Source organism: Tauraco erythrolophus, chromosome 8 (genome assembly GCF_009769465.1).
Source record: "Tauraco erythrolophus isolate bTauEry1 chromosome 8, bTauEry1.pri, whole genome shotgun sequence".
In the NCBI taxonomy this organism is placed as follows: Eukaryota; Metazoa; Chordata; class Aves; order Musophagiformes; family Musophagidae; genus Tauraco; species Tauraco erythrolophus.
Genome location: NC_141472.1, coordinates 31825317 through 31840644, shown reverse-complemented (window position 1 = coordinate 31840644; position 15328 = coordinate 31825317). Strand labels below are relative to the sequence as shown.

Here is a 15328-nt window from a genome sequence, read left to right as displayed (position 1 = left end):
ATAGTTTAGGGTACAGAGCACAAGCTGAGGAAGCATCAGAACACAGCATTTCCAATATTTCATTTCTGCCTGGTGGTACCAATAAAGGTTCCTTTGTGAGGGGTAAACATGGTTTTGGCCTCTTCATCTCTCTAGAGGTAAGCACGAGCTGATACTTACAGCACAGTTGAAAGAATAAGCTAGTCTAGTGCCATCTATGGTATACGTTTACTGAGTGTGCATTTTTCACATCTGCACATTCAGGCTTACATATAGGATTCAGTCCTCACAGTTTAGGCACAGAGCTGCGATTCAATCACTCCAATCCAGCAAAGGAGACTTCTGTGCAAGACTGAGCAGATTTATCTTGTAAGAATTCATCCTACAGACATTTGCTAGTTAGTTACAAAACTCTTCAGTAGCAGGATGAAATTTGGACTCTTATCTGCAGTTCTTCAGGTCTTGAAATACAATTTCAAATGAGGAAAAATAAGACTAGGCAAACACTTTTTCTTGTCTAACACAGTATCACTTACCAATGACATTTGGATATAAGCTGTAATAAACACTCATCAGTACGCTAGCACTGCCATAAACTTTTGGTGAGCTCTTCTTAGGGCTTGTCTCAATGTAGGCCAAAGCAATAAACACTTAAGTCTTGCAGACGGGGTGGGCAGTCTGTGTTAGCTACCATTTCACTGCTTTCTATTTCTTTGCATGCCCCTTTCACTGGCATGACTACTACAGGCAGAAAGTGGAGTTCTTAACCAGTAAGAATCACACACATGAAAACGATAAATATTGCTTTATTAAATTACTTTTATACTCCTACAAAGAAATTTTCTGATTTCTGTTACAGAATTAAATGAAGGAAATTCATTGCTGTGTCTGCAGTTACCTAAATTTAGATACAAAAAGGTTGTAAAAAGACCAGCCTATTCAAGTTACATAAAAAAGGCAGAGAATAGACAAGTTCCCTTCGGAATCTTGAGGCTCAGAAATATAAAGTCCTATAATACAATGAAATTAAGAATTCAGCAATGTGTTGAACAATTGTAAACTGTAACTGCACTAGGGGACCACATTATTCAGCAGTTTCCTTAAAGGTATGGACTGTGAACTGAACAAAAGTGTAGCTGACACAGCAGACCTCATTTAGTTGTTCTCCCTTTCACTCCCTCCAAGTCAAAGTTGTGAGATCAGCATTCAGCGTTTAAATGATAGGAAGGAAACTTGCCTCCATAAATATCAGAAATTTCTCCATTCCATAACTATTTATATAAAGTAACTAGCTGTTACAAATCAGTTTCAAGTAAAACAGGTGGCTGAGGCAAAAATAATCAAAATCAGATCATACACAATTTTACTGTAAATACAGTAATTTGAAAGATAAACACATAACCATAGCACTGACAGGATATCAATGCTGCTGTATTATAGACAAGATGTGTCAGTAGAAAATTAGGATGTCTATTATCAAAATCGAGGACATTCATTCCAGTCTCTGGTAATCTAATCTTAGTGCAAAACAGATGCTAAGACATATTTAGCAAAAAAGGTGATACATTTAAGGCCAAAAATTTGTTTAGTCATCACTATCGCTTCCAGATTCACTCAGCTGCAAGTCATTTCCTAGAAGAGAGAGAGTCATCGTATTAGTCATTTTCAAGGAAATACTTTTCTTCTTTCAAGATATTCCCTTTCACAGTTGAAGCCGTACAAGAAACTAACACCAAACGGGTCAGGTGGGGTTGGACTAGATGATTTTTGAAGGTCCCTTCTAACCAAAACCACTCTATGATAAGAGAATAAATAGGCGTAGAACCAAACTCCCCAGAGACAGAGCCTTTTCTACAATTTTAAAATCTTGGCAAGGAGGCCATTAGCCTATTAGCCACAAGTGCATTTAGAATCACCAGATCACAAAAGACAACACCTAGCTATCTTTGCCACCCACATTTTCATGCTTCACAAGTGGGAAAACTGCTGGTGAATGCAGTTTTGTGAAAAACAAGTTGATGATTTTTTTGAAACACATCTGAATGCTACTCAGCTGTGCTTGAAAACAAAGTGGTGTCTCAATCAAGAAGAGCAGCTCTTTGATGTACCATTTAAAGATGTATCAGTGACCTACTATTTCAAACAGGTTTTGGAACAAGTGAACAAACAAAACATCAAAAGAAATTTTACACAGCACTTTAATTTGGTAGCTATATATATTTCAAAATGGGGAAGTAAGAAGAAAGACTACGTCATGCTTGCAATGGTTGTCCATAAGCTTAAGGGGTGGGAGGGAAGGAGCCCTTCCACGATGATGGATAACTAACAAAAAATACAGCAGCATGCTATACAGAATCCACATCATACCTAGCTACTTCCCAAGCATTTTTAAGAATTTGTTCCAACTAGTATGCTTTTATTCACACCTCTCTTGCCAAACAGCCATTAAAAAAAAATCTCAGGTTGCACAGGAACGGCCTAAAAAGGCAAAGAAAAATCACTGCAAGTCTGAAACTGAGTAGGCACACTATTTTCATGTGCCCTTTCCTCAGCTGCAGCAACCTTCACAGATCACTTTTGCAGATGGGTGAAAAAGTAACCTCAAGAGGGTAAACCCAACAAGACACTAGGATTGGATCTTTTGTTACCAGGCATATCATTTCTGCCAGAACACTGAAGTCTTTAACATGGCTGCATTTAGCCTGCCTTTGTTTTCCACTATGTCATCACTAAAGCTTAGAAAGTGGTACATGATTCTCTGCAACAAAACAGAAAACACTTTATATAAGACAAGAATAGTGAAGATGGTGGCTTCCAGCAATCTTTAAAGTACTAGTGTAGACAATCCTCTACAAAGAGAGAACATTTACAGCCATATTATTTTAATATCAATTTAAAAAGCAATTTTGAAAGAATAAAATCAAGTAATTTTCCAATAATTACTCAGGACAGTATGTTATCCCAAGAAATAATATTTGAAGGCAGAGACTGGCATTAGTACATTAAACTCATGCATTTGTCACTCAAAGGTAAACTTACAGAGAATTCTTAGAAATCCCAGCCCTGTTATGCGCTACCTACTTTAGGAGAGGACTGGGAGTATAAAGAAGATGATAACCTTTCAAATAGCAATTCTGCAGCCTTCAAAAGTTATTTCAACATAGTTAATAGAAATTACACAAACCCTGTAACACCAGCCAAAAATACCAATGCTTGTGAAAACCAGCAGATGGGAAAAGCAAGAATTCCAGAGTCAGAAATAATGCATGAGGATTTACTTCAGGGAAAATTTTACGACCCATTTTTGTAACTCTACCTCCAAAACACAACTTCAGAGATGGCAAAATAACAAAGACTAGAGTTGGCAGTTTTCAGATGGGTTTGGTGCAAGAATGGACAGTTCATTTAACTAGGACTCTGAAGAAACATCTAGACTCTATTGTACTTATGAGGCAGCAATAAAGTGGGGAAAACTGTTGAATTCAGTTTTCACAGTGCAAATTGCTTATTAGCAATATTAATTGGGGAAACAGATTGCACTGCAAACTACGACATTTCCTAAACCTTTAAGTCAATGACTATGGTACATTAAACTGAATTCTTGCAAGTTATAGGGGACGGGGAAACTCACAGGAGTGACCCATGTTTCACAGATCTTAGTGGTCACACCAACACCAAAACTAGTACAAGGGAAAATTATCTCCTCACTAGCTGCTTGTACCAGCACCAAGTATTAAAAGAAGTGAAGTTGTGCAGAATCCTATGTACGTAACACAAGGCCCCAGAAGAGTCAATGTATGCTGGCTTTTCTTTGGAAAATTACTTTATTTAGCATAACTCTCATTTAAGCTAAAAGTAGACGTAAAGCAACATATGATCAAATATTTATGAAGAACAGATTCATTAGTGCCACCATTTACCAACTTTGTTATAAGGCAAGTTGAGAGCCTATAGAATCACCTTCTGAAGGTAGAAAGGGGAAGAAGCAGTATTTTGGGGGTGAGGGGCAGTCTTGAGCCCCAGATTCCTGAAGAGGTAGATTATGTATATCTGACAGAAGTATTTGGTTACCATGCTCTAGACACCACCTCCTGCATTTTCCAAGTTCCACAAAACCTCAGCTGTATGATTTCTACATGCAGGATGAAACTCTGCTCTCCTGCCCATCCCCCCTTTCTGCCTGCACACAACAAACCAAAAGAAAACTTCACTAATTACCCAGTATGGCTCCGATTCTACAGAGGTGCACAAAACTAGTCACGCACGTAAGTGGTCAAACCTCAAAACAGGATTAGACAAGCAAACAGCTTGCGCTGACATTCGTTGATTCAATATTTTATTTTTGTAAAACACAATTTGACATGGAAGGAATGAGTGTACAGGACCCCGACTGAGAACTCTTGCCACTCAAGCTAGAACCATGTGCTATCCATTTAGTTCCTCCAGGTTTCACTCTCCTGCCAAATTCCCTCAGCAATCGAGCTAGAGAAACACATTCTCCTTGAAATTGTCTAGTTGAAGTTTAAGTGTTAACTGTACTGGAAGTTGAGTATAGAATTGTTTTCAGCAGTAAATGCATCTGTAACCATAATAGAAGTAAATGGGATTAAGCTAAAGATCTAAGCAAATTCAAACTGTCAAGCCCAAGGCTTGATGCTGCAGACAGAGGTTCTACCTGTCGACATGCTTTTCAAGCACCATGAAGCCACCAACTTCCCCTGTAACAGTTCTGATGATGTCATGTTTTAATCAGCATTTTCTCACTATGACTGTTGGAACTGGTGGACTTGGCCACTTATACCTCTAAGTGTACTTCTCAGGGGAAGCTTTGCCAGCTGAGATTCTGTCACTGGGGATAGAGCGTAATCTCGTTTTCATAACAGTTTTACCTAAAGCATGAAGAACGGGAAATCCCATTTATGAATAAGGGTTGAAATAAATGGCGTGCTCTGAAGTTACGTAAATTATAAACACGAAGACATTGCTCTCTACAGTGACAGTAAAATGAAAGCAGCATTTAGTCCTCTGCACACCAAGTCACAGAACTATTCAGTCTGATCTTTTTTGTTCATGCACTACACAAGTAACCAGCACAGATATTTAATTATTTAAATACTAGCTGCAAAAAAAACCCTGTTCATGTTATCCACTAAGTACTGAAATAAAAGTAGATCTGCCAGAGTCTAAAATTTCAGTGTAATAAGTTTACATATAAATGATAAACCTAGATCTTAGGCTGCGAACCAGGGTTGATGGGAATCTCTTCAAACCAGGAGCCTGCAGCTAAGCACCTAATTAAAAACGTAATCATTTTTAAAGAGTCGCTATAGCTGAATACTCACTTCTATGTCTGAATACTCCTGCTATTTATAGGTAGCGAACTTAACATTCTCTACCTAGTGGGATTTTTCTGTCTGAACTGTCCTTTTTTGAATACACTGAGCATTCAGTTCCAGGCTGCACAGCAACCACTTCTTGTGGGACATCACAGCTACTCTTCAAAATATGTTTTCAGTTGCCTGAACGGGTGGAATAAGATATTATCATGTGAAAGCAAATCGCCTCCTTCCTTATATGCAAAGGCCAGTTTTGCCATGTCACCCAGTGGAACGGTGCCATGAACAATAGTAACTGAAGTAGCTAAGAGTACACCACCTCTTCTGCAATTCTGAGCATTGCCAGTATACTATCTTTCCTGTAGTTCTACCCAAGAAATTATACGCACATTTTTGGGAGTGCCCTGTTAGTTCAGGTATTTTCAATACAAAATTGCTGTTCTCCAGTCCCAATGTATATAGCTGGGAGGATGCCAGAAGAGCTTAGGAAATATTTTCAGCTGCATCAGCTTTAATTTAGTATCTCTGGGGACCAAGAACCTTCTAGCCCAGCATTTAATTCAGACTGCTGCTGAACAATCAAACCCTAGCATCACTTCCCACAGTTTTAATTATAACAGAGACATACTGAAAAACAATATGGTTTCCTTTCAGAATCTTGATGTCTGGAATTGTGCACTAAGAAAAGCACAGCCTTTGTACTTACGTAGTGTATTCATCATATGACCACTGCTCTCTTGGGATCTGTTATGACTGGCATCTTTGTCAGGGACAGCCTGCTGTGGTATGGCAGACACAGCAGGCTGTGGTTGCAAATACGGCATTGACATAGGAAGAGAAGGCTTCGTTTCCTCATCTTCAGAATCACTAGAACTATTTTCACTACTTGAAGAGGATGAAGAACTTTTAGAGTCAGATGAACTGTCAGAGCTACTCAGCTGGTCCATGATACTGGCTTCTGCTTTTAGCTCTGCAAACAATATAATTTGGTTCTCAGTTAACATTCATTATAATTGAAATATAAGGAGAAAAAAAAATTAAAAAGAAAAAAATCAACAACAGAAAATCGGGCATATGCATTATAGCAACTAAAAAAGAATAAAATCAAACCAAAACCACCAAAACTCTAGAACAAAGAAAAGGGCAGAAGCAAGCATCCAGCCTGTCATGTGGTTTTCTTCTCTCGTAGCTTGGGCACTTTCTCCCTTTCAAGGGAAGCATCAGAACAAGGGTGACTGTGAACCCAAATGCTAACCCCACATTCCACAGGGTAGTGCATCCCACATAGCCTTTAATTTCTGCAGCTAGCAAGCCTTCTGTTTTTTCCTTAGCACTCTTGAAGATGCCTTTCACTGACTGAAAACTGCAGTTACAATCACACAGATAAGTGAGCTGTAAAATGTCTGCAGCTGCACCCGAAATGCCTCCCAGCAGTTCAGCGTTACGATCAAGACACTTGTTTGGACTGTGTGATATTTTGCTCAAAACCATATTGAGCACGAGAATATCCAAAGAATAACCGTTTACAGTTTACTATTAGGAAGACTCCACCAAATCCTGGTTCTCTTTATGGATTGGTGGGAGGAAATCTAGAACAACAAGAGGTAGACAAGGAATACTGGAAATTACCAGCTCAAACTGACTCAACCAACTTGCATCCTTGATGAAATAACTCACCTGACTGCAATAATATTTAGGAGAGTATGACCGGATCAATCATCCTGTACATTATGCGTTTTTAATTTATACCAGCCGAAGTCCAACACACAGAGGAAGGCAAGTCTTGCAGAAAGCGTACACATAATAATGGTGCAGAATAGGGTGCTGCTGAAGCAAGAAGTCTGCAACAGACCACTGAATCATGGTGGATGGAGGTTTTCTACAGCGACTTGAGGAGTTATCCAGAGTGCATAAGTTCATCATTACGCAAGACCGTAACTACCCAGACATTTGTTAAGATGGTCTTACAAGCACTTGGAATACTTCAGGAACAGCTTTGATATAGCAGACATAAAAAGCCAGTAGGAGACTGGCTCATCTCACTTCAAATTTACCCAATATAGAAGAACAGGTTGAAGATGAAAGTCACCAAGATGCAAGACAGCTCAGACCTTAATCAAGAGAAGAAAGGAATAAGCGCAAACAAACTTCCATGAAGCCTTCCAATTCTGTGTTATCAAAGGCCACTCTAAAGGAAAGGTGCTTAGGCCAGTCAGCCTTATCAAAGGCCAGTCTAAAGGAAAACAGTGTTCAGGAAAAATGTCACCTGAAGTAGAGTGGCTACAGCTACAAGGACAAACTAACCCAATGGCAAGGAAGAACAGAAAGTACAATAAAAGATCACACTGGCTGACTCAAACATAGGGAAAGGAGAAGGAGGCTAGGAGAAGGAAGCATCCTCCTGTTACTGAGCGATGTATAAGAGAACAGCTTAAGGACAGAAAAGAAGCCAGAAAAGCTAAGGCAAAAATTAGTTCTAGAGAAGAAATGCTGACAAAACAACCGATCTACCACACATCTGGAGCTGTAAGCTAACTGAAAGATAACCACTCAAGTCCGATGGACTTAATTCCACTTCCTCCCTGCTCTTACTAATGTCTAATAAGAGAAAAATTTTAAATGAGAGGCTAACAGTTAATACCGAAAACAGAGGAATAAGATCTCTGCCTTGAATTTTGAAGGAATTTAATCTTACAGAATTTAAATTAGGTATTTTCAAACAGTGAAGCAAGAGTTGTATGTATACTGCAGGACAAAGGTAGAGTGATCCTTCCCCCCACTCAACAAAACAAAGTCAGTAACAAGTTCAACATAGCATACTTAAGCAGGAATAGTGAGTTACACAACCACAGGATGATGGATGATTAAGTAGGCAACACTTCTGAAGAGTCTGTGACTTACAGTGGATCACTACGCATAGTTCTACCGTACCGTGTTGTGGTAGAAATGGCAAGCATTACACTGGGACGTAACAACATTTGGTCTTTGTGTATAAAGATGAATAGTGCCTCTAAGATGGTCTTCTTGCTCAACTCAGCACTACTAAAACCTTATCTAAAACAGTAAATGTATTTAGGCACTATACTTCAGGAAGCTTCTGGAGTCATTGTAAGATAGCTAAAGGAGAGTGACAATGAATCGGGGATCTGGAAAACTTAACCACTAAGGAAAGACTGAACCAGCTGGCATCATTTTGCGTAAAGAATGGGAAAGACATAGCAGCTTCTGATTATATGAAGGACTGCTCAAAAGCAGCAGATTAATCTGGTCTATACTTGCATGATAAATATGAAAGTAGTAATAGGCTTACTGTCAGATTATTTACTAGGAAAAACCTGAACAGTACAGAGAGCAAAGCCCTGGGATGGATTGCCGGAGAGAACACAGGATTTGTCACTGGAAGGCTTTAAGAACAGGTTAAAAAAATTATGTCAGAAATCTGACTTTAGGACAGAAGGACGGACTAGATGACTTTAAAAGGTCCCTACCATCCCTATTTGTCAATTATTCTACATTCTTTATTAGTATTCAGTTGGACTGGCACTACACAAGAGTCTGATACATGTTGGCAGCCGCTTTGGTGATTGCAATATGTTTGAAACCACCACTCACCCCCAAACAACGGACCACCAAGAAAAAGCGTAATTTTATTCTATGCACTCAAGTACTCCTTCCTCTTTGCAACCTTAGATGTATTCTAGTACTGTTCTGTGGTATAGATTTCTGGTCAGAGTTTACAACCAAAATGGAAGAAAAAAAAACCTTCATAATGTCACATCTGAGAAAAAAAAACCAAACTGTTTAAAGGAATTCAGAACATCTTGGGAGGCAGATGTCAATTCCAGTCAATGAAACTGCCACCTGTCAGCATTTCTGTAGCAAGTAATTACCACCTGCCATCTTCCCTTTCCTGTAAAAGGAAATACAGCCTCCTATCAAGTGAAACACGAGAGTCACACCAAATCAGTCTCTCAGGAATACAGTACATAGCGCTGTTCAAGGGTTGATTTATGCAGGTTTTTAGCTGTATTTTTCATTGGAACCTCATCTTTCACAAGGTCTTATCTGGTAATTTAAAATGTATTGTGGGTTGCAAAGCATTGTAACCTGTACATCTGCTGAGCGCAGAGAAAGAATGAGGAGTGGCATCCAAATGGAAATGACTCAGTTGGTTCCAGTGCCACAATACAACCAACTACATTCTTGATCAAAGTAGCAGCTGAAAACAGAATCAAGGAGTGAAAGCAGTGGGACCCTTGGTATTATTAAGCTTAATGGTTCATCTGATTTTTTTACCATAGCAAGTTTCAAATATTGCTTTGTTACCACTTGAGCCAGAGTGGTCATTTCCATATCAGGGTAAAGTGCTTACATAATCAGCTTCCAGTGATCAGCTTCAAATAAAAAAAAACACAAACCAAGAACCACACGAAGACCCTGAGGTCTTTAAAAGCTGATTGCTAGTTAAGAGCAAAGTTTCTGAAACTTATATGCCAGTGGAGCTTACCTCGTTCAATATCATCCATAGGAGAAGACAGAAACATCTTTTCTTTTGGCGGAGAATTTTTAACATTGTTTGGAACCTTAGTTGCGTTTCGCATTTGCTGCTGTTGCTGCTCTATGCGAGACTGTACTTTACTGCTTCCTTCAGCTCTGTGTGTGAAAGCAAAAGATTTTTAATTACTAGAAGATACAACGGAAAAAGCTACAACACAGGGGATACAGTACCTTAAGATACGGAATTATTTGTCATGCCTTTCTAAATAGCATCATTAGATTTCTAGGCACGTTATATACTGGCATATAGTTATATATAGATGGATTAAAAATTGGGGTTTAATACAGTGCTAATAACTTTTTAACCCTTTGTCAGTTGTTTTGTTTTTATACCTGGCTACCTAGGATCACTTAATAATAATTCTGCTAGAAATTACTTATATGGACTCAATAGCAGGGAAAAAAAAAATACAACCAAACTTGGTATGAGAAAAATAAGCCATTAATACTACTGAAACATGCCAGAGAATTTACCTTTTTTTATTTCCTCCTCTAGAAGTCAGAAGACAGTAGGCAAGCTACTTTCCAAACAGATTATCCCCCCCCTCCAAACTCATCAGAAAATAGTTACCATCTCTTTCAACAACATGAGATTTTTTAGTTTAAAAAAACCCACAAAACCAACAAATATTCCCATTTCTTCTGCCAGTCAAGACTCGAAAGCTGAAGTCAACGCACTGAGAAAGCAGGCTTTCCACTCTATTGAACAAGGCCGGGTACTTTCTAAAAATGATGTTTTACTAAAAATAGTAACGGATAGTTATGTATCTCAATTTAGATTCATTAACAAATCGATTTTCACAACGAGCAAAGCACAGCTGTTTCTCCTGTAAATCACCCACCTGGTTTTTTTCACAGTGATGTTGCTACTAAGTTTCTCTAGCCGACATTCTCCTGTGTCATGGTTGATAATTAAGATACATTCTTTCAGGTACGGCTTCTTTGAGCCCTTGAACACAGTCACTGGTGGAGTTGAGCCCTGTTAAATCAGAAGTCCAGTAAGGGTTACCTCTGTAGTCTTTTTTTTTTTTTTTCTTCAAAACAGCAATCCATCAGAGGGATGACGAGTTCACTAAAAGTGATCATTTCTAGCCTTTAAAAATGTTATTGGTTAATTCAAATTAGATTCACCGTAGCCATGACCAAAAGCAGCTGGTGTTTAACTGGAAGGGGATTTCACCCAGCTTAGCTTAGTTTGAAACTGATTAAATGCCTATTTCCCACTGAGAACATGCTCACTGTAGGACTCCTTTTACCAAAAGGGGTTTCAGTTACCATATCAGCAGAGCAGTAAAGCATGGCAGGTAGTAAATTTTCCCTTTCCAGTCTTTCCTGCTTTAGAACTGCACTAGAGCAATAAATACCAAGGGGAAACTTGCACTGCCAACATCCACATGAAACTTTTTTTTGTGTACTCAACACTTCTGGGTCATCCTACAGTGTATTTCCAACGTGGTGAATACACTTAAAGTTACAGTGCAGCTGCTTAACCTTTAGGTCTTTTGTAATTTTCCATTCTTGGACCAACTGTTTTTCTACTCCAAAAATCACACAAGCAGCTCTGAAACAGCACTAAACTTCATGTCTTTCTATATTCAGTATATGCTCATGACAATGAAAGAAATAATTTCCTTAGGCCCTCCACTCTTCAGCCAGCCCACTCACCTCAATATTTGGCAGTGTTATTGTCACCTGTTCACCTTTGCCAACTTCAAGGTCTCCTTCACAGGACATATCAATAGATGCAGGCTTAAAGTCATCTAAACAGAAAAACAACCTGGATTATTAACAGGCTTTTCAGGAATCTTATTAGACACCTTTTAAGTGCAGTTGGAGGCTGTTAAGTTAAAGCCTTTTTTTGCTAGTGTATCTTCTCTCATTGCCCTGAGCAGATCATTCCATGTCAGTAAAATTCAAAGTCAGGATGGTTTTCTCAAGATTCAGTATAAGCATTAAAATCTTCTGGTTAAAATTAGAAAAATGCTTTTAGGCCTTAATGGATAAAGAGGCTGAATAAGCTGTGTTATATTTAAAAAATAAATCCTCAAATAATTACTTTCAGAAAAATCAATAAATAGTTCTTGAAGACGTTGATCCCAAACATGGGAGACACAGACAATGCAAAGAACGACATCAATCATCAGTATCCATTTCTCTATCTGTTTCTGATTTTACTATAACATGCATGTCAGAAGCTGACCAAAACCTGAGTTTCAGTAGATCTACTTTTGACAAAAGTGAGATTATTTCCCAATTAAATATTTATTTCCTTTTTGTCTTTTTCAACATCTAAAGTATTGATTCAAATAAGTTTCAAATAAAAGATACCAATTTCTGGTCCTTTTCAAAAATCTAGACACTGAAAATGAGCACGTGGTCAGGCATCAGCATTGCAGCCATGTAGCATACTATTATCTATAATATATTATTTCCACCACAAATGAATTGGGAAGGGCTCCAGCTACAAGGCCTGCCTGCACAGATCTAGAGAGATAGGACGGCATCAAGAGGCTCTGCAAGGCACGTGGTAACACGTGTGGGTTTGAACCCCTGGTTCCAGCAAACGCAGAGCCAGTCTTGCACCCCAGGGATGCCTGGTGCCCGCTGCTGGGGAGTGGCACGGGGGGACCAGGCACATCAAGGGGACCCCAGAGACGGCTCGGCCACAGCACTGCACGCGATCCTTACCTTGCAACCTGTCACGTCACCCACCGCTGGTCACAGGCAGCAGCATTCTGGGGAGCTTCCCAGTTCAGTCACACCGACCGTAACCCACTGGCCAGGCGGCACAGACCACAGCTGGGAACCCTGGCTCCAGCTTGCACACTAACTGGGCAAGAAAACCAAGCTTCAAGAGCTGGTGGGCAGGACTACGTACACAGCAGAAGGCTTTGAGCTAAGCCACAGGTAACAGACCCTGCTAACCTGGTTTTTGGCAAAACCCTACATGTCATCTCACAGCAATAAGCATAAATAGTTCCAAAGTTTCTCACTGAATTAGAGAATGTTTGCTTCAATATACAGCTGCTCAGTGGTTAATACTATAGAAAATTAAGATACTGATTGCCGTGTCCATAAACAGACTTCTGATCTTTTAACGAGATGTCTTCCCCTTTACTCATTTGTTGACAAAAACTTCAGGTGTCAGAGAAGGACATTTTTGCATGCGCATTTGACAGAACTGATGAACGTGCCAGTTTCTGTGTCTCATTTGTTGGAAAGGAAGACAGATTTCAAAACAGATTTCAGAACAAATCATCAAGTTACGGGAGTCAGCAAGAAATCGTAAGGGTAGGATGTACCAGACGTGGTTTTTAGTTGTCTTTAAAATTAGGGTAAATTTCAAGTTACAGCACTTGTTTAAATCCATTTATAGCTTTTGCCCGCTCCCTCCCCTTTCCTCCTCTCCCACTGCTGCAGACAATCCTACTAAGTGCCGTTCCATTTGCTCACAGAAAGCACATTACACATCCCGCTGCGCTGCGCGAAAGCATACAGGACATTCTCCAGAGAACGTACGTGAGACTGAATCTTGGGGATCAGTCTATAAATAAGAAGACATCAGAACCAGTAGCAGCAGTCCTAAATTACCAGAACTACAATCCTAAGAGCATTTGTTTCCTAGCTACCCTCAGAATCTTTGAGCACACACCTCTCCCGATAGCAATTATGTACTCAGGGAGGGTATACCAGCTTCGTGATTAACAGTTTCTTGAACCTTTGATTGCTGAATTGCACTTAACTTCGAAAAACTAAGCACGAGCAAAGAGGGCAAAGCCAGAGCTTCGGCCCAATTCGGTTTTCAGCAGAACCGCATCGAGACACTAGCGAGGGGCAAAAGGTGTTGGTGCCCGGAAAGCAGCGCGGGGCAGGACTGGGGCACGTACAATGGCCGTTCGCCTGCCCAGCGACACGCTGTCGGGAGCGACCGAAACCTGATCCGCGCCGCATGGCTCCCGAAATCCCGGACCAGCACCCTAGTCGTAGGGACCCGGTTCCCAGGTGTGCCCCAGGATCCCGGGACGACGGGGGGCGGGCAACTCCTTTCAGCGCCCCGGGCCTCGCCCGCGCAGCCGATCGCTATTCCGGCGCCCATCAGGCTGCCGGTGGGACCTGCCGGTACCGAACAGAGACGCTTCCCCACAGGACGGCCTCGGTGCCTGCCCGAGCGCGGCGGCCCCGAGCCCGGCCGCAGCGCGACCAAAGCCCGCGGTAGTTTCGCCACGCTGCCCCTCTCCCCCCGCAGCGCCCGGCCGGCCGCCCGCCGCGCCATGCCCGCCCTCCCTCGCACCCGGACCCCGCCAGCGAGGCTAAGCCGCTCCGCGGCACCTGCCCGGCCGGCGCTCCCGCCCCCGCGCCCCACGGAGCCCCGAGGGGCCGCCGCCACCCCGCGCTCACAGCGGACGGTGTGGAAGGCGCAGCGCGGCTGCTTCTCGAAGCTCTCGCCCAGCTTCAACACGCGCTCCTTGGGGTCGAAAAGCGACGGAACCGCCCCGTTCATCGCGGCGCCTCGGAGCGCGCCTCAGACCATGGCGAGACCCGCCGGCCCCCGCCGCCACCGCCGGCGAACATCCCTCGCGCCGCCCGGGCACGCCCACTCGCCCCCACGGAGGGGGGACACGGCCCCCCGCCAGGGTAGGCCCTGCCCACCCCGGCTCCCATAGGCTGCTGCCGGCGGAGCTCCTCCCCTTCAGGCGGTGCGTCACGGGCAGCGTGGGCTTGGATTGGTCCGCCAGGCAGTCCTCGGTAGATTTCCACGAGTGGAACTGTCCCGCACGCGGATATGCAAATGATACCCTCCTCCTTCAGGGGAGAGCTCTGGTTGGTGGAGAGCGGCCGCGACCACACAGCTGGGAGGGGAGGGGAGCGCGGGGGAGGGGGCGGGCTGGAGCCGGTGGAGTCGGTCTCGAGGTTCCCCCCGAGAAGAGGGGGAGCCCCCGCACGGCGGTGAGCGGGCGGGGGGGGGGGCCGGGGAAGGGCTTCCCTTGGAGCGCCCCTGACGGCCCCGCTGCGCGATCCGTCGTCCCGGAGGTGCCGCGGCAGCGGGGCCGCCGCTAGCGCGGACCGCGGGGACGCTGCGGTGCCTCTGGTGGGAGCGGGAGCCTCTGCCTCGCCGCCCTGCTGGCAGGCAGCGCCCTGCCACGGCCCCGCCCCGCCCGCCCGCGGCTGAGGTGATGGCGGCGGCCCTCAGCGAGGCCGCTCCCGCTGCCCGCGCCGCGGGGCCTCTCTCGGGCTGCCCTGCCGGAGCCTTGCGCTGCCGGCAGAGCCGGTCTCGCTGCCCGCGGCCTGGAGAGGCGCCGCGAGGGAGCGTGGATGGGGCTTCCTCCATGTTTGTTTCTTTCCTCAGGGGGAGACCCGCAGCCTGAGGCGCGGAGCGTGAGCTTCCAGCTGATGGTGCAGGAGCTGGAGGGGCGGTGGAAGTAGTAGCTTAAGGACCCCGCGCCTGCACCGAGACA

At 43.2% G+C, this 15328-nt stretch overlaps 1 protein-coding gene across 4 annotated transcripts; it reads right to left on the bottom strand.

The window, feature by feature from the left end:
- Positions 1 to 765: 765 nt before the first annotated feature.
- On the bottom strand, positions 766 to 15235 carry EAF2 (ELL associated factor 2). 4 transcript variants are annotated; one of them, XM_086616124.1, is made up of 7 exons: positions 15088 to 15235; positions 12467 to 12479; positions 11538 to 11632; positions 10715 to 10851; positions 9823 to 9968; positions 6022 to 6285; positions 766 to 1611 (listed from the first exon to the last, which is right to left on the bottom strand). In XM_086616124.1, exons 1-7 carry the CDS (start codon positions 15199 to 15201, stop codon positions 1565 to 1567), a joined length of 816 nt encoding a protein of 271 aa, XP_086472250.1. In that variant the 5' UTR covers positions 15202 to 15235; the 3' UTR covers positions 766 to 1564. The 4 variants fall into 4 exon arrangements, with proteins under 4 accessions (XP_086472250.1, XP_086472249.1, XP_086472251.1 ...); XM_086616123.1 differs by lacking the exons at positions 12467 to 12479; positions 15088 to 15235 and adding an exon at positions 14271 to 14411; XM_086616125.1 differs by lacking the exon at positions 15088 to 15235 and adding an exon at positions 14271 to 14298 and having other exon boundaries at positions 11538 to 12698.
- Between the last annotated feature and the right edge of the window lie 93 nt (positions 15236 to 15328).